At 42.8% G+C, this 20,058-nt stretch overlaps 1 protein-coding gene across 1 annotated transcript in view; it reads right to left on the bottom strand.

Moving 5' to 3' along the window:
* The window catches only part of MYO9A (myosin IXA), a 188,654-nt gene that overhangs the window by 43,802 nt on the left and 124,794 nt on the right, over positions 1 to 20,058 (bottom strand). The window contains 5 exon segments of the mRNA XM_040569396.1: positions 1,127 to 1,202; positions 6,130 to 6,249; positions 10,537 to 10,732; positions 11,518 to 11,659; positions 12,859 to 12,980. Of these exon segments, the coding sequence (XP_040425330.1) occupies positions 1,127 to 1,202; positions 6,130 to 6,249; positions 10,537 to 10,732; positions 11,518 to 11,659; positions 12,859 to 12,980 (656 nt within the window).

Raw genomic sequence — 20,058 nt, 5'->3', positions numbered from 1 at the left:
TCATTTCTGGAGACAACAACCTTCTCTGCTTCAAATGCTGCCATACACCTGCTCTATATAACCCAACAGATCAGAGCTGTAGCAGCAGGAAAAACAAAAGGAGAGGTGGGAAAGACTGGCATAAGGAAAGACAAGGTAGTAATCTCCTTTCCACCAGAGGATGAGATTGTTTTCGAAAGCAGGATTTCTGCACAAAGCCATGAAGTGTCACAAATTTGCAGAGATGGATTGAATTCCTAAAGGATCACGTATCAACTTTACAGCTGCACATCCTCTACCAGCCTGCCTTGCTCCCTGTAGAAAAGGTGTTACTCTGCAGCAAGACGTTCCTGTCTGAATGGCTCGATCCTTTTAGGTAACAACTTCACAGAAATAGCACCCTCTTTGGCCACAAAATAAGCCAACTTGTAGTGGTTTGAGAATATTCAGTGCTCCTTCAGCAGGGTGCTGTGCATGATCAGCAGTATGCTCATACCACCTCTCTCAAAGGGAAGAAATTCAGGGAAGTTCTGAGGGCATGTGTTCAACAAAACAGACAAACAAAACAGACAATAAAAGGCCCTTTTGTTCCCCTAGATATTCTTGCTTTTCTGTAATTTCTATCTTGGCCATTTGACATTAAAGTAACTAAACCAGAGATTTCATAAGATATTTGGAGGATATTTTGTGTCACACACACAAAAAAGAAACAATACACTGAGATGCAGGCACCATGGTGTTTGGTGAGCATCCTCTGGACTTGTTCTGTTCTTCTCATGAAACTCAGAGCAGCCATGAAGGCAGACCTGGATGTCTGCAGCTCCAAGCAATCAAGATGCTCAGTAAACTATTTAATTATTTTTTCCTTGATATTGGCGCTTTTTTTTTTTTTTTGCTTGCTTCTTACCACCTCATACTTCAGACCCCCTACAACTTCTGCCTTGTGACTGAGGAAAGTTGCTTTCTGTGCCTGCTGTTAAGTCACATAAAGATATTTTGATATGACCACATGGCAGCACGAGAATGAAGAGAAGACAAAATTAATAAGCATGCTGGGAGAAACATTAATACAGTCATTTGTAACAACCGATAGTGCTCCCCCATCTGACATTTCCATGCCGTGGCAATGTAAAAGCAAGAGACTTACCGCTGGGTCCTCTCGTTGATGGTATTGACTCCCTGGAGATCTGAGAGCGGTGTTCGTGGGCTTTTCCGGGTAATACCTAAAGCAGCACATCAAGAGAGAAGTTTCTACCTGGCTCTTCACCAGAAAGCAATTAGCAGAGCCATAGCTTAGTGTTGACTACAGCGAGGAGGAGTATGTATGTGTCATGGCACATGCTGGGCATACAAACAAGGGTGCCAAGGATGCTGACATACCCTTCGTCTACTACATCGTACCTCTCTGCCCCCGAGTCATCATCCTTATGAGTAACCCTGTTTGCTCAAGCATATTGCTTTCCCTCCCACATACGCACCTCATGTTAGGGACACGTTGTCCCGGCTTGTAAGCAAAAGGGGTGAAGGAAGCGCTGCTGTGACGCTGTGGACTGGCCACCCATTTTTTGCACGTCCAAAATACTCCTAAACAGTAACACAAGGTCCCCACTGCCCATGGGACAGCGTGGTTGCCTACACAGGCAAAATACCTGCCTATAAATACGGTGCTTGGAGAAAGACAGGTATTCAGATCACTGCAGGGAAATGGTAATATTTTTCCTTGCATGCTTCTTGCCCTCTTGCAGATAAATGGGTATGGATGTGCACAGCAAGTCGTGCTGCGCGAGGAGATGTTACTGAGCTATATCCTTTGGCAGGGGTAGTTTCAGAGCACCATACATAAGAAATAGCCAAGGAATTCATCATGCACAGTTACAGAAGCAGATGTTTCATCTGTTACCTTCCCCAAAGTGAAAATGTTTTGTAACCAAGCATTTACAATGACAGAAGGCAATTTCTGTAGAAAACAAAACACCTTTCAAGTCACTAAACTACAGATATTTAAAGACCCACAAAGCTTGGATTTGACAAGAAAACAGCCAAGCAATTTTTAACTGTCTTGAAATCTCTGTTGTGAGACAGGAAACATTGTAGCACTCGTTTAAACACAAGAAAAGTGTATATTCCTTTACCCTGACACTTCTCTAGTGGGACAAAACTGGAGAAAAAAAATTAAACAGAAAAGAAGTCTAAAATATAGTTTGTAGCTGAATAGGAAGAAGCAATAGCATATTCCCTGCCCCGATTTATCATTTTTCTCTCTCATACAGCCCAGTTTCTGAGCTAAGAGTTGCCATAAGGATCTTTTCTGAGGCTGAAGACAGAAGTGAGCACACAGAGATTGGAGCCAGCCCCAATCCACTCCTTACAGCCTGGTTCCCAAAGAGAAGCTGAGCTCCCAGCAAACCTCAGCATGCAGCATCCCTCCAACGGGACACCTGCTGGCCTCTTCCACCTCCTGAGACATTATAGTATGGAGCCTGAACACCAGGCAGAAAAAAGCTAACAGTACACTTGGTTAATATTATGTCTAAAGGTGCAAGTGTCCAAATATCCTTGAAATCTGAGTGAAAAAAATTGGGACTGTGCTGCCACAGGCCATCTAAAGCTTCCCTTGCTCCAAGGCAGAAACAATTCCTGCTCAGGAGGTTTTGCAATCTCTAACTGAAGATTTTTCAAAAGCAGGCCAGATAATCTATTCTAGTGCTTAACTATGCCTAGAGTTTAAAGCTCTCTTTGAAATCTCCATTGTTGCATTTTAAGCCATTTTTTCTGTTACATTACTCATCATCAGAGGTACATTCTTACACCTCTTTCAAGACTTGCATTTCAGTGGCACAAATTGCTTCTTTAGAACACAGAAACCCAAGAAAAAAAAAAAAAAGAGAATAGTCAGAAATCTGCAACAATAAACCTTCAGACTTCTGTTTTCGGGGCCCAAGCCCAGAGAACTGCAATGCCAGCAGAGGAGCAGTGATTCTGCTAGAGGTGGGTGGTTTCAGGCACTGTTTAGGTATCTGTCCTTCTCCTCTTTGAAGACTTTTCCACTATTTGCTGATTCTTTTTCCCTCCTTAAAATACTGTCTTATTATTTTTTGCAGTTACCTTTACAATAGGAAAGCACCTAATGTCTGGCTGTGTCTATTTTTTATATAGCACACATGCCTTTATGCTTGCCCATTAATGCACAGAAGGCTCCTTTAACCTAAAGCACTTCACTTTGCTTGCAGTGTTTAGTGACCAGTTCTAGCAATCACAAACAACGAGCTTTCACTGGTATTGCAAAATTTTTTTTCTCTCCTTTTTGGAGCAAACTCTGTCCCCTCCTTCATTCCCCACCAAAGAAATCCCTAAAACAAAAATCCCAAGCCACCATCCAACCAAACAGGTCAGACCAAACTTATGAAGGCAAGGTTGCATCAAAATATCACTGCATCTGCACCTGGCATTGATCAGGAAAAGGGATTTTTTCTTTCAGGCTTCCAGATAATAGCTGCATTAGAACTGCATTGTAATTCTGCCAGCTTTGCACCTTAAGTGACTTTTTGATTAATAAAAGTTACGGTGCACAATGGTACAAGCTGGGTTAAAGAGGCTTGACTTCAACATACAACAAAAAGACTACAGCATGCCACCCTTTGGTTCTCAAAAGCAGACCTAGAGTAGTCAGGCACTGGAACGGGTTGCCCAGAGAAGTGGTGGCATCACTGTCCCTGAGGGTGTTCAAGGAGAGGTTGGACCTGGCACTTAGGGACATAATAATATGGTGATATTGGTAGTAGGGTGATGGTCGGACCAGATGATCATGGAGGTCTCTTCCAACCTTTATGATTCTATGATTCTATACATGCCAAAGCCAAATAAAAGTTGCCATACTGATGTAGCCCCTCTTCTGGGAAACAGAGAGGGCTTCCTATGAATCAGCTGATTTTAATCAGATGATTTGTGTATGGCTTACAGAATTATGTAAAATTATTATGGGTTAACAAGTTGTATATACTAATATGCTGCATGCCAAGGAACAATGGTGCGAGTAGAAACAACTCATTCCCTGCACCCAGCTCAGATGCAGGATGATCAATTTTATGTTTCAGGAACAAAATTATTCCCATCTCCAAATCCTATTCCCTTTTCCTCAACTGTAGTTTCAGAAATACTGATTTGCCTAAGGGACGTTTTCACTGGGAAGAGCTTTGGACAATGCCCAGTTTGCTCACTGCTCATGAGCATCACCCAACAGAGACATGGTCTTAAACTGAGATGTCTAACCCCTGGGCCTTGTTCTTGAAGACAAGGACACAAAGATACCAGTGAAATGGCCAGCGTGGTCAGGGAGGGGCAAGGCACGGGTAGACAAGAATGATTTCTAAAAGGAGAACATGAAGTACTCGTTTGTCAGGTCAGCTGCTCTTGGCCAATTCACAAGACTGTGGCAATGTTGCTTGTGGATCCATGTCTTGTTTTTATTTGAGGGACCTGTATCACAAACTGCATGGACTACTAGACTAGTCCGTAATGAACAAGGTTTTAGAGCAGTGAGCTCAACAGCCATATACATATGACTTCCCTGCCTCACATTAATTTAAGACTGTGTTTCAAAGTAGCTCTATATGAATCCCCTCTTTATTCCCAAGCAAACTGCAAATTAAAAACAACAACAACAACAACAAAACAGACTTCCTATACTGCTGAGCTAACCTACACATCTTTACCTGCAATTAAAATTGCTCAATGGACAATTGCCTTCACTAAGGACACTTAGCACAATGCTACTTCAGAAAATCTATTGCAGTGTTTGCTCCATTGCTTTGTATTTCCTTGTAGTAATAAAAGCAATGGTGGGAAGTTGCAGGAAAAATAACATGGGTAGACAAAAGTCTAAATTAAGAATTAGCATTCTTCCTCTGCTCCCCGAGTGCTGCAGGAAGCAGAAAAGAAAAACCTGATCTGAAGTTTCTAGCAAGAAATTGTACGTCTGTGGAGAGTTAACATGCAACTGCTGTACTTACCATGCTCATTTCTGCAGAAACAAACCTCAAAATTTTGCATTCACGCCTAAGTTGCAATGATGGCAAAGTTAGCAATTTTGGCAGAGAATTTGCCCTTGACTGCATATAGCAATGCTGCACTTCTGTAAGCTTTGATATGCAAAATGATGGAAGATAATAATGGCACAAAATCATACGTCTAAAGCTGCAAGCACAAAATAATACATCCATATATATATACACATACACATACTTCTGAAGGTTCACCTGTAGGTTTTTGCATCACTCCCTGAAAGCAGTGAGGCCACTCCTAAAATTACATCGTTTCCTATTCTCCGACTGGTAATTACAGGGTCTGCAGCTGGAAGTGGCCTCTCAAGTGATGCAGTGGCACCGTGCTCACGAGCAGCAGGACGTCCCTGAGCGGCGTTACGCCACTGACCGGCCCCGTGCCAGCTCCACAGCACGAGGTTATGCTCAGACTCCCTTCTCCTCCCACCACACAAGTCCAGCCCTGGGAATTAGTAGCGCAGGCAGAAGTGTACGTGTTGTCATGCAGAACTAGTTTATTACATGACAGAGGAGTGAGGAGGCAGAAATGGAGACCAAGTGCATCTTTACCTGCTCATTCTTTTTAACATTGCCAAATGCTTTATAAGTAAAAGCCCTTGGAGACCATGTTGGTGCTTTCACAAGCTACCATTATTTTTAGAGTCTGATGAAATTAATGGAGGTGCAATCGAGAAACAAATCAAACCAGAATGAGATCTGTCTGCAAGCCTGAAGTCAAATTCAACTGCATCTAGCCACATGCAGAGATATTCCTACTGCATCTGCAGCTCTTTGGACTTAATATGAGACGTGTGATAACAACAGAACAAGAAGAATACCCTGAGCTTCAGCATCCTGACTTAGGTCAGCAACAGGGAAAGCACTTAGCAAAACCACCCCATGTCTAAAGAGGCATGGGTTTGTGTTTGATTTTACCCTCCAAGCTCTGCCTAATTATTTCCAATGGGCTCAAAATTTCTTGTGGCAACCAGCAGGTTGTCCTAGAAGGCTCCTTGGGTGTTGTCACCCTTTCTATGCTGAATGCACCTGGTTTCCATTTCCTGACGTGTGAGTGTGGTATCAGAGAGAAGGGCGGGATGTGGAGCCTTACTGTACTTCTCCTCCTTGCATCTCTGCAGGATCTCTAAGCTCCTCTGGTGAACTGGGTGATGGAGAAAGCTAAAACTATCCACACTTTTCAAAACCGCACATGGCACTGCATCATCATGCCCTTGGGAAGCAAAATAAAAACAAAAAAACGGAGAGAAGAGAAAGATTACATAAGCAGAAATCAGGAGAGAGTGAAGAACAATGCTGCCAACTGCCCGAGGGACATGAGAGCTTGAGAGCCGCACGCTTCTTGCGCCCGGATCAGAGCTTCCCTAAATTGCAGCAGTTCGGACCACATGCAGCAAGGACACAATTTAACTTCAGTTACCTCATGACAAGGCAGCGGGGTGATGGGGCTGGATGGCATCCCAACTCCAGCACTCCCCAGCGCCGTACGGTCTTTATTAGCCAGAGCACAATAACTTCATAATTACTCCAAGATTATTTGGACATAAAATAAATGATTACACAAATCTTTGCTTTTATTAACTGCTATTCAAAATCCTTTCCGTGCCTCTGCCAGCTGTTAGCTGTAATTTCCTGCACAGATGCTCCCAGGCACGGCCACCTCAAATTCTCATCTCATCCCAGTTCTGGGCTTTGCTCGGATATTGACAAATAAAGGGAAAAAAGAAATTACTTGTATTAACAAGGATTCGGTATTCCTTAAGGGACATTGACTGGATTGAGGTGGGACTGTTTTTAAGGAGACAGAAACAGTGTTGGGTTGAGGCCAGCAGCTGGAAGAAACCATCTCTGGGAGGACTTTGGTGGCCCAGCTCCAGCCCCGTGTTGGAGGAGGAGAGGTTACGCAGGTGCCACACTGCGACCAGGCAGCACCTCTCTGTCAGCGTTCAGTTAATTGATCAAGGCAGTCAGAACCCCCCGAGATACGTCATGCTCCTGTGTGATGAGGTCACTGAGGAGTTACCTTGTGCCAGCACGTACGGAAGCATTTATACCAATGCATTAAAACATCAGAAAGGACCGAGCTGAACTTTACAGAGGAACACTGTCAAGGGTCGTCCTTCTCCATTAACACCCTTTCTTACTGCTCAGTGGAACCTCCACGATCATTTTTTGCAGTTTAACTTTATTTACCTCATGACAAGACAGCTGGGCGAAGGGGCTGGATGGCATCCCAACTCCAGCAAAAAACAAATGGGAAAGCTCGGAGTCCCAATACCCTGATTTATATGAACAGCACCAACTCTTCTAAGTTTTCACTAGCAAAAGTATTTTTTTTTGCATAATAAATTCATAGCAATGATATAGCAGACCACAAAAAAATGTCAATCAGCCAAATTTCTTTCCTAAAAAGCTTGATAATGTTCCTTTCATCAAAGTTCATTACAAAGAAATCTACTTCCAATGTATAGTTCTTTTGGACTATCTCAATCCTCCCTGATAAATTAAATAATAATAATAACAACATCCAACTATGGAAAGAGTCCACCCTTCAGCTAATTGCATCTGGCCAGATCAAGGAGTGGTTCATTCGCGGAGGGTCGGCAGCACCGTGAGAGCTATCTCTTGGGGAGAAGAAAGCTTGCAGTTATGCTGCTTTGCTGCTATTCGCCTCCAAGTTAACAGGGACAGTCACACAGTCGCTAAAAGCTGCACTATGAGAATATTAGGAGCACGAAAAAGAAAAAGGAGAGCCCCAAAAACACAGTGGGAAGCAGGTGCAGTCATCCCTGCAGCAGCACAGATCTTACAGCACCGCTTGGCACTGCTGGCACAGAGAAGATAACTGAAAGGCTGATGGAAAAAGAAAGCAGAGCAAATTTTGAAAAGCTGCTTATGCACGGGCTACAGATTTTTTTTCATGAAAATCCCCGCTGGGTATTGCAAGCATGACTCGGACAGGCCTTCAGACAGGTAGAAGCAGTGCAGATCAATTTGTGGTGAAGACAAAAGAATACAAAGAGGCTTGAAAAAAAGCAACATGCTTCAGGCATTTTTCTGTTCATTAGTTACACCTGCCCGATGGATTGTAGCAGCAGCAGACAGGGCTTCAGAAACCAAGAGCTGGGCAGCACGCCTTTTAACAAATTACATAAAATTATAACACATGCCACACTTGCGTGAATGTACAAGGTTATTTGTGTGAGGTTCTTCTCAGCTAATCCACCATAATTTCAACAAAAGCTCCACATTCACAGGCACTCAGGCATTCAAATCAGGCTAATTAAAGCCAGTAAGGTTTGGTAAAAATAAAATAAACTTAAAACATATGCTGTCTTCAGTTGCCTGCATTTTCCAGAACAATTACCAGGTAATTTTAGTGCCAAATGACTCTTTAATAATTTATAAATGCCTTCTGCCGTAGGTGCCCTGTCCAAAGCATCATGTTGTGGCTTTTCAGCATTATTTTGGGGAGCAGGAGGGTTGATAGTCCTAGACACTGGCCAAGCCTTCTGCTCAACTACGTCTCCTCGAAAGCCTTTTGTTTTGGGACGCTTCTGCAAGACAGATGGGATTTTGTACCAGCTACGTCCTCTGCAGAGACCCAGGCACTGTCACTGCCCCTGCTCAGCCATCGCTTGAAGGGGAAGCAAGAGATGTTCTCTGACAGATTAAGGTTTACTTCATCACAGGAATTAGCTTTAGGTAAACTCTTCCCATTACTTCTGTCTATAGAATGGTGAATTTCCACGACACTTTCCCAATTCAGGAATTATTCAGTAACTTCCCGCATGTGGGCAGAAATTCAGCATATAAATTGTCGGAGGATTATCAGGAAGTTTAACGTGAACCTAATCTATCCGTCATTTTGAGGACTCTTGGTGTTTTTTTTTTTTTCTTTTCTGTCTTTTTAACTTTGAAAAAATAGAGGCTTTGAAGCAAAAAGTGGGGCAATGACACTTGAAAGTGGTCCAAATGATCTAAGACAGATAAAATAGCAGCACTGTGTGCCAGAAAAAGCTTGAAATTGTCTCAGCCATTACCGGGTACTGGTTAGTTGGAAAAAGGTGGTGGTGCAAGAACTGAGTTTTCCAAAATTGTCTGAAAACCTCCTGGACTCTGATTTATATCTATACATTGATCTATATAGATATAAGCAAGTCACTGCCACAAACTCAAGGCTGTGAAGGCAGAAAGCTGGCTATGGAGACAAGCACAGCAAGAGGCAGAGAAAAAAAGCAGAGCTTGAAACCAGCCAGGGGAGAGCTCTTACTTTCAGAGCCTGAACATATATATATGTATTTTTATTTCCTTGAACAGCTTGCTGTAGCTCAGCCTGGGATTTGTAAAAGATTAAGAGGTGATGCTAGGAAAATGCAAATTGAGATTTTAAAAGCCAGCTCATTTGAGCGGCCTTTCTCCCAGTGCCAACGAGAAGCTTCAAGAAAGCTCCAGTGTGCAGGGAGGCTGCGGTGTGAAACGTCCCTGCCACCCTCCTTTTGGCATGGCAAAACACCGATGTCGAAGTGCTGCCTTGATGTGCCAGGCAGACACAGGTTCATGAGAAATGTCCTTTCTCATTCCCCTCCGGAGCAGTCTGGGGGAGAGCCTCAATAGCTGAAAGCCGGTTTTGTCTCCTGCTGTTCTTGGTATTTGACCAAGAGGCTGGTATTATTCTCCCCAAACAAGAAAATTATTCTTCCTGCTTGAACAGCTTCCCTATCTATGATTCTTGTCCCTTGGCTCTCCTGACGCACACCTCGCCACGTCTCAAACTGAAAATGAATGGGGCAGCTCAGTGCTTAATTTTAACTCAGCTGACGCTTTCCCTGCTGATGTTCTAATTTCATCATGAATTTCAAGCCCTCTTGTGCGCGGAAATTAATAGTAATAGCTTGTACCCGTCTTTCCAAAATTGCTTTAATGCAGAGAAATGTTCTAAAAGCACAGCCAAGTATTGCCTGCCACAGCATGATGATGCACCATTACTTTCCTTTAATTTAATGCCCCCATGTTCTGCATGAGGACGGATAGGTGGTTCTGCATGACTGAGAAGCAATGAATTTTGCTAGACAAGAGACACGCTCTCTTTCAGCTCAAAGGGTGAACAGCTTGAAAAACTCTAAAGAAGAATTATGTCCCATTTTCTTCCAGATGTAACCTTAACAGCTAAAGAACTCCTAACTAAAAAGAATTTGCCTTATTTGCTGAATAATTTTTATGCTTCTGTTTGAATCTTTCTGGATTTCGTATGCATGCATTCTACAAAAAAAAAAAAGTTGGAGCAGCAATAAAATTAATATCTTTTCTTAGAGTGCTAAAATCCTACTGCAAACACAACTGTAAACGTAACTTTTGGATATCAGCTATATAAACATTTCTGGTAGTCATTTTTAACTACTGATAAGTCAGTCTGGCAATTTAAAATATTGTAGTAACATATCAGATCCATGCTGCTGGTGGAAAACATACACTAGAGTCAGGAAATGGGCACACTTACCAGTTTTCTTCTCAATGTGTCGTTTCCCAGCCTCCCTAAAAGCAACCATTGCCCTGAAAAACGCCCTGAGGACTGCCCATCGGAACACAGCCACCGGGTCAATCCCTATCATCCCGCAGATAAAGGCGTTTTTGCTGCTTCGCAGGAGAGCTACAATGTCTGGACGCATATGATCTGTGTTTTTCTCACGGAAATCCTAGGGAGAAAGAGAAACAAGAAGGAGAAAGGAGTGAAATAAAGAATGTCTGCAAGATACACTAAGGAACAGGGCTACTGAGTCATGCTTTTATCTTTTTTTCTGCCTCCATAGACACTTCTTTATCTCCAGAGAATAAATGTTTTATTCCAAGGCACTGCTCCTTGAATCATCTCAGAGATGATGCTTAAGTTTCTCATGTGTAATTATTGCATCAAAAGCATGATTACAGATTTGCAGTTGTAAATACCAATGCAGTTTCTTATACAAGTTCATCTTCCCATCAAAAATCCTTCTGCTAATAACTCAGTTGGCATGCAGGTAAATGGGATCAACTTTGAAAACATTTGCATGGGATTTTAACATTACCTGCATCACTGAAATGATGAGACCTGTGCTCACATAACCTCTATGCTCTAAGGCTAATGATGAAACAGTAAAAGACATTAGGTTCTCTAGATGAACCAAGCCCAAAAATGCTACCAAATACCAAATTTCAATGCATTGCTGGGATGTAGCATCAGCCTGAGTGCATGTCCTTAATTCTTCTCCAAAATACCAAGAGTTTGTAACATGGAAGAGAACAGGAAGACACAATCCCCACCACCACCTTCCCCTTGCATATTTTAGCCAAGCTTTTCACCAAACACTTCTCTCCCAAAGTCTGCTTCTTTTCTCTAGCCAAGTACTCTTCAAAACATCTTTACAGAGCCTTTGGTGCTCTCCATCCCATAACAAGATACTTTAAATGAAAGCAACCACTGGGGAACAGCTGGGTGACAGACCTTCACTCCATACTTGACTTTGCCTGCATAGTGTTTGATGATGAAAGCTGGCTCCATCACTGCTGGAAATTCAATGTAGGAGTTGCCTTCGTGTTGTCGCTTAAACTTGTCCAGCAGAGTCTGGTTGGTAGCTTGAGGAAAGCTGGAAAGAATTAAAGAGGACAGCTGTAAACACAATGAAAGAACTTCACTTCTTCCTTGACCACAAATATTAAATAGAAATATTCCAAGCCTCCACTTCAGTGCTTGCAGATGCTAAACACACACTGAGTGCTATTTTGTATGCTGTCAATGGTTATATACAAATACAAGATATACATGGTGTCTGAAGAACTCTTAATTGCCTTAACAGTGGTCTGAAATCACTTATAAAAGTATAAATAGGCATATATTTATTGAGGGATACTGCACTGTACTCCCCCATTGCATGTAAATTCTTTGAGGTAGCTGCATGTATGTGAAGTTCAATGTTTCTGTCATTGGTTTTGAGGCTTTGAATGCTAAGTCCTAGGTCTATGGGGAATTCATGCGTCAAGGAAATCCTGAGCCATTTTACCTACAAATGCAACTTCAATTACAGGAGCTAGCCAACTGATCCTGGCATAGGAAAGAGGAAGGAAAAAAGAGAGTGTGAGCCCCGCCTCTTGATGACAGCAAGTCAATTCTTCATCCTCAAACCTCACAAAAACCTGCAACATGGGGGGGGCATTTCACAACAAACACCTGAGTGTGTGATTCTCAGCCGCATCCATGATGTGCATCAAACCCTACAGAAGGGCCATCCCTATGTAAAAGTGCCCTTGGTTCACTCAGGCTTAAATTTAGGATTGAATTGATGAAGCCACCTTATAGCTGAATAACAACATCCATGCAGCTTTAGTGCATACACTTGGATTCTCCATTCACTCTGTTTAACTTCAAGCATCTTCATGTTGTTACCCCCCCGAGAGAGGGAGATAGAAGCAAAGCAAAGGCAGCCTTTGTCCTTCCCTCTAACAGAGGAAATTATTGAAATATAATTTTAATTATGATTTTGTCAGGGACTTAGCTTGCTGATTCTTCACTGTTTTGTGTTACCACTCTGGAAACAAGAGACCTAAGAGGATAAATCAGCCCAGGTGGCTGAGAGCATCCTTCTGAGAAAAATCACAAGAGGAGATACGACTTGAGGATAAACTCTTCCTAGGTGAAGGTCAAACACCATTAGCAGAAACACCACTTTTGGATGTTTCCCCTCTACTAAGGCACAGCATTTCTTTGCCCTGCTCATGTGGGACTCCGTGCAGGGCAATTATCAGCCCTGACTCGGGGGCAGGTTCAGCATGCCTGGCTCCCACTTACTTGCTTTCCTCATCCAGCAGATGGAGCAGGCCCGTCGGCTTCTTGCTGATAAGGTTTATGCAGCCAGAGTTGTCTATGTAGTCGATGTTGTGCCAGCTAATCCCTTCTGCTCTGTATTCCTCCTACAAAGAAGAACAATTAGATGTTACAACGATATTGGGTGCAAGTAAAAAAAATCGTAAGGCTAAAGGGTTTCAAAGAAAGCGATGCATCATTTAGCAAACCAAACCCGCTCTTCCATTAATATGTCATCATTTTTTTCTGATGCAGAAGAAAACAGGACTGGAACATCTGCACAACTTCAATCACAGGGAACTGCATGGCATTTTACAATTTCAGGTGCAGCAATCTTTAAAATTGCTTCGCGGATAGCAGGGTTGGCACTTTTTGGAAAGAATAATCACTTTTGACCCTACGTTTCTTTAAACTGCAATAAAAAACAATTCTAATTTTTACCTGCTTTCTCTCTGAGGTAGGCTAGGTATGTTGCAGACCATGCCTAGTGAAGATGTATGGCATGCTACACATCGTTTTTTATTGCTTTCCTTTTTCTGACTTGCTGTTAAAGCATCATACGAGACAGCAACATCAACTTCAGGAAACTACTATGACAGCATTTAAGTGCACACGAAATTACTGAAAGAAAATGGTGGTACAATACATTCATTTAATTACGTGGAAAAAGAAGTATAACTCCCTTTCCTGCTTGACTGGGCTCTCCCCTTCCGTATCTAACAATATTAATGGCTGGTGCTATAAAGGCTAACAGAGGGGTCTCCAGCGAGCATAAATCACCACTCCCACGTCAGCAGAGCCACGGAGCTTTACAGTAAAAATGAGGGTCTGTCCCCGGATTCACACTGGGGAAAAAGAGCAAGCAATTTATTTTCTGCCAGACAACTCTGATCCTTGCTCTTCTGTAAGAGGTTATCTCCGCCAAGATGGATCTGCAACTGTATTACCTAGAAAAGTCTTCTGGAGAAATTATTTTAGCGCATCTGGAAGAAAGTAGAACTGCTCTGCTCATAAAAATCATAATCTTTATCATATGCTTTTAAGTAACAACTTGTGACTCACTCTCAAAAGAGCGATATTGAAAATGCGTGTTACTCCATGTGTTGGAAAAAGTGTCACCACTCCAAGCTGCATTTTTACTTCTCTATTGTAAGATGTTATGATGATAGAGTTGGAGGAAAAAAAAAAGAAAAAAAAAAAGAAAAATCTCCTCAGTTGCACTAATAATGTGCACATTTATACCAATCGAATTCAATTTTATTGCTCCTTCTGCTTTTACTGTTGAGTGCAAACTTTAAAAAATAAGTATATTCTTCCGACTATCCAACATGTCTTATCCAAAATTAGCACAAACCCTTCATATATTATTTCAAGGAACTAGATAGCTTTGGGACATCCCACAATGAAATTTTTGCTAAAAAAAAAAATAAAAATCAAGGTATGTCACGTCACGATCAATGGTATTCAATATCAATCATGCAATGATGCTCAAGATTGAGGCTTGGCTTGGTTTTATTACTTAACTGAACCTCAGAAGAGTGAGCTTTTCAAGTTGTTTTTAAGTAGAAAGTGTTCTAAAGGAACAGATTTCAGAATCCCCACAGTCAATAAATCTTTCTAGAAATGTTGCACCTACACACAGAAGGTGGAGGGCGATTTTCCATTGCCATGAGAAAAAGCTTTTCCCAAAATCTCAGGAACTGAAATTCTGACAGCATTCACCCCAGGCCAATCAAGTTGTATGCTGAATTCAGCATTTGAGGCTTCATACAGCATCACACCAAAACCACCCATTGCACGCATAGGTGTGCATGTGTAGAAGAATTTTGAAAATAGTAGAGTTGGAAATGGAAACCGCTATTTTGTTCTGAAAAGCAAACACACCTCACTTCAAACCTAGGAGACGATGTGCTCCTAGCAAACCTTTCCCAATTTTGACTAACAGATGCTTTTGACAGTAAAAATACTCTTTTGGAAGACTGTCAGCCCATAAACCCCTTCCATCTCTGCTGTGCTGACAGACAACAGCGAGCAATCAGAACAGTTTCCCTCGGCAATCACAGTGAAGTATGGAGGATAAAGCCTTCTGTGTTCAAAACAGAACACATCCCACCCACTGGAACAAAACTCCCGATAATAAGCAACAACTCTGCGTTATGAATTTTGTATTTGTTTTTGCATCCCAGGTCTCTGTGGGGCAACCAGAACACGGCAGGCATGCAGAACAGCAGGACTTTCACAGGTCCCTGCTAAACTATAGGTATTGGAAAAATATACTTATTTGGAAATCCCGCCAACTGTAGAAGAATGAGTATTTCTTGAGCAAGCGTGAGCTTTTCCTGAGTGATTCAGGAGGGAGAGATGGCGATGCATGCAATGGTAACGAGAGCCAGCACCATTCATCAGCCGCCTGCTCCTGACAGCTGCTTAATGGGATGCAGGGTCCATTAGCCCCAGCTTTGCCTGCTCAGGACAGGTCCTTTCTGCAGCACTGAGCACCCAGGCAGCAATAAAAGTTGCTGTGATGAGTGCCGATTATAAAAGAGGAGCTCTACATGTGGGTTTTTTCCCCCAAAAAATCACCTAGATCTTTAAGTCTGCATAAACCTAAACTGGGCACATGCCATTGCTCTGCTCTACACGTTTTCCTGAAAGCCATTTCAGCTAGTGTACACTGTTCTGCATGGGATGGTCGGCAGCTGCACAGCTGATGTTGCTGTGAAATTCTTCCTAAAAAGTTCTGCTAATCCAAAGATTTGTACAAAATTATTAATTAGCAATGCAAGCTGTTTTTCCTAAATAGACCTCAGTAAATGACCAAAAAATACCACTGAGTATACTGTGGTTTATCAGTTTATTCACACTTCAAGTTGCTTGTTACTATTACTAGCTGGGGAAAAATTATCTAATGATTAATGCTTGCGCCAGAACTCCACTTATTCAGGCTCCTCTTCAGCTCTGCCACAGTGTGTGCGTGACCCAAGACAAAACATCATGTACCTCCTGGCCTCAGTTTCCTCAACTGCAGAATTTTGGCTAAAAACGTGCTCTTCTTTGCTATTTTTCCCCATCATTCTCAGGCCGTGGATTTATTCCCCACATCTGTCCATCTGTTGCTCCCTCCCTTCCATCCCCAGTTCAACTTCTGGCCAAATATGAATTGGGATTAAAGTCCTCAAAGAACAACCTTTTCCACAAGAGCTTGGATGTAAGCTCTCATTTCAGGACAGGCGTATACGCAGCAGTAACTACACCAGAGCATTTGTTCCAAAGCACAAGTGGAAAAAAAGTTCCCTTTATTTCTTTTTTCCTAGCATTTTTCCAGTTATCAGTTTGGTTGTCTTTAGAAGGAGTCACAGTCCAGGAGAAATAACTATGATTTTGTGATCTACCAATATAATTTCTTGGACCTTTGCTGGCCTGCAGAACACGATGAAAATTGTGCATAAAAAAACAGCAGCTTTGGGGGAAGATTCTTGCTGTCCATATGTACATGTTAAATTTACTCTCTTAAGTTTCAGTTACTAATCTTCAATACAGCAGTAACTGTCTTTCTGCAGAATTTGGGAGACATCCTTAAAAGCTACCTTCAAAAATTCCTTCATCTCTAAGTACCACAATGAAGTCTGTGCCCTTTTTGATGGATGCGGGGTCCCCACAGAGCACTTGAAGATGAAGGAATTATAGCAAACCAACATCAGGTTTTCATTTAACAAACATACGGTTGAGATGAAGATGAAACAAAACATGTATAAGGCCATTCAAAGAGAAAAACTCTCATACCAGAGATTAACACCTTGCAATTAAAAATCTGCTACAGTTTATACTTCAAATTAAAACTGATTTATTTTTAAAGACAAATTAAAATTTCCTTTTTTTAAAGTATAAGACACTGTCATATCCCATTCTGAACAGGGCTCTTCTGAAACAATGTCTTAGGACTTATTTGGTGTCCAAAATCAGCAACCCCTGGGAACTCCAGGCCTGTTTGGATGACTCTTGCATGGACTGCCAAATTATCATCCCTGAGTAAGAGTGGACAAAATTGCTTTTCTCAGCAGAAGGAACGGCCTGCCATGTCTCCTGTCTACGTGTGGTCCCTCCAGCAGCAGAGGATGTGGATGAAGGCAGGCATCGCTCCCTGTAGCCTTGCCAAGAGCACTGTGCCTCGCAGAAGCAGGACCACAGCTCCACGGAGAGACCTTTGTGCATCCCACTGACAGCCCATTGTCCTTCCTGATGGTGGGACTACAGCCCTGTCTGACAGGGCTCTGGAGAAGAAATTTCCATATTTTTGTGCTGTAAGAAGCGAGTCGATAACACACAGGGTATTCTCAGACCCCTGGGGGATGACAACATCTGCATCTCTCCATCCTGATCCAGCAGCTGGGAGTGACAGATCATTCATCACAGTGCTTGGCTGCTGGACAACATGCTACGGGAAGGTGAATCGCAGCATTTACACACCACATTCACATATCACCACAGACTCCCCGCAGCCATCTCAGCCAGGTTTGTTTCTCAGCACCCTGAGGTATGGGCTGGGCAGGGAAGGGTTTGATGCTGACAAACGGCGCTGCCAAGGGTTTGTTGTCCACTTGGCTCCTTGATGGAAGCACAGGTCTCAGTTCTTTTGCCAGCATCAATTATATCAGTTCTGCGCGTAAAAAAACCAACTTTTTGAGACTCACACTTACAACAAGGACCCCTGACAGCGAGTCAGTTATAAACAACCAAATAAACCATCGACATCACCAGGATCTACAAACCTTTCTAGTGCAGTAACATCCACAGATTCCTATTTTTGACACTGTTACTTCCAGGAAAAATGCACAGCCTTACTCTTCCCAGCCCCGGCCCACTGAAACCTGCTCTGCTGGGAGGAGGAGCAGTGCAGGTTTGCTGGAGAGGAGTGTGGAGCTTTGGCCATGCTCTGAGCTCCCAAACACAAAACTCAGCGAAAGGAACTGAGCAACGAGCCAAAAGCATGCACTCAGGTTTCGCAGAGTCCAGCAGCTCCATATTTAACCCTATCAGGCAAGAAATTACTGACTGCTCTCCTCTCGAGCACCCACACGAAGACAACTGCCTGTCGATTTTGCCTCTAGAAGCTCCTCCGCTGTTCCGGCCAGGCCGGCGTGGTGACAGGGTGCCTGCAGGGACGCGCACCACGTGTCAGCGGAGGGAGTTGTTCTGCTGGCACAAACACAAGGGCTTCTCAAGCGACGTAACCCAAAGTGACGGAGTGCAGTTTTGTTGCCATAGCTGCATCAGCGAGCTTGCTAACGCAGCCCGGTCAGCAAGGTTGCGTAAGATGGACTTGACCTCAGCTGAAGCTTGGGGGAGAAGGGGGTCAGTGACTTCGTCTCACCTCTCACTAGGGAAAAAAAATACTTACGTGTGCACTTCATAACTGCATTCAATATTTAGAAAGATGTGGCTAAGCTAGGAGCTGGCTCCTTGAATTTTTCTTGCTTGCAAGGCATTTTTGAGAGCTTAAAATGCTCAGACTGATCTGAATGCTGTGACACAAAACATAATTTGCAATGTTCAAGTAGAAGAAAAATAAAAATGAGGGTCCTGATGTTGAAATGCACACAGAATGAGAGCCCAAGTCTCTACTGAATTCAATATGACATTATTTGAGGAGTATAAGCATGTAAAATTTGGGGTACCAAGTAAACAGAACGTGGCAGAATTTCCAACATCTTCATGTGTGAAAATTAAAGGAAATATAGCAATCAGACAGCTAAGCAGTATTAAAGAGAAGCACTGCCTGCCTACAGCTGACCAGAGTGCAAACACTGAAAGAACTGCTTATGCCAGTATACAAGGACACAGTGCAGAATAATGAACTGACATTGAACATGTGTGATTTCTCTGTTCTCTGTCTCTGCAATTTCCAGAATGAGTGAGAAAAAAGATGATGCTTGGGATTTTCACTTCTGCATTCAGCATCAGAACTAAATTCATTTCCTCCAAGGAGAACACCACACTTATAATCTAAGTCTTGCAACAACTAGGAATTGCTCCACATCCAGCTATGGTCAACAGTAAGGAATATCAAATGCTAAAAAGGAGAATGAAAGGGGGCTATTGCTTCCCAAACCATAAGGTGAAATTAAGAGATGGTCAGAGGGAGTGAACTGGTGCTTGAAAAACTTACAGAAGGGGAGCATGGAAACCCTGAGACCACGTGTATCAGAGAAGTGAAGCAGGAGAGATGTGATATAAATACAAAACAAAAAGCAGCATGAAGAAAACATAATAAACAGAAGTTTCCCATCTGTCTTAAAGCACGAAACCAAGGGAGTGGGAAATGAAATCAAAAGGCAGTGAAAAATTCAGGCCTGAATACAAAGACAGTGGGGTTTCCACGATGTATGGAATTTGTTGCCCTATCGACGGATATCAAAGGTCAAAAATTTGTCACAATCTAAACACGTCTGGAGCATGTTGGGCATTCAAGTGCCCAGCCTGCAAGCCACGAGCACAAAACATCTGAAAATTCTGGTGACCACAATATGGTTGTATCATGCAGCACAGCTACTGCCATAAGGTGCAGACTGGGAAGCAGCCCAAAAAGATAACATTTATAACCCAAAGAGCCCTGACAAAGAGAAGGTGACAGGTTGGTTGTTGCTGAAATGGTTTTGCACCTTCTCCTTCTCGTCCCATCAGAACGTCCACGCTCATTGTGCTGTTCCTGAGCTGTGCAGAGGTATGTGACGCGGAGCTGTTCATGATCCAGATGCAAAAGCTATCAATGCTGGTTTAGAAAGCAGGGAAACGTGTGAAAGGCCCTCAAATCTGGGGCTTCATCTCTCTTTGGCATGTCCCCATCAGGCATAGCGCTCTCTCTTCTTTCCTTAGAATGGGGCAAGGATGAAGGTAAAAAAGAGGGGTGAAACCAAGGGGGCAAACCACTACCTAGCATGTGGTGCTATTCCAGCTTTTATCGAGTCCAACTGCAAAATTAGAGCAGATTAACAAGGAAATGTAAAGCAAAATGATTTGTTTTACATAGAATATAGAACACACATAGAACAGTGTGCAGGTTCCATATGGCATTTGCTGTTTTCCAAAAGCAGGAAAATGCCTGTAATGCTGGAGTAAATCCCCGAAGCAGAGGAAAACCTGACTGGCTCATTTGTTTCCTTCCCAGATGGAGCCAGATGAGCCCCC

Source organism: Cygnus olor, chromosome 11 (genome assembly GCF_009769625.2).
Source record: "Cygnus olor isolate bCygOlo1 chromosome 11, bCygOlo1.pri.v2, whole genome shotgun sequence".
Lineage (NCBI taxonomy): Eukaryota > Metazoa > Chordata > Aves > Anseriformes > Anatidae > Cygnus > Cygnus olor.
The sequence above is the reverse complement of the archived record's forward strand: the minus strand, read 5'-3'. Positions and strand labels throughout refer to the sequence as shown.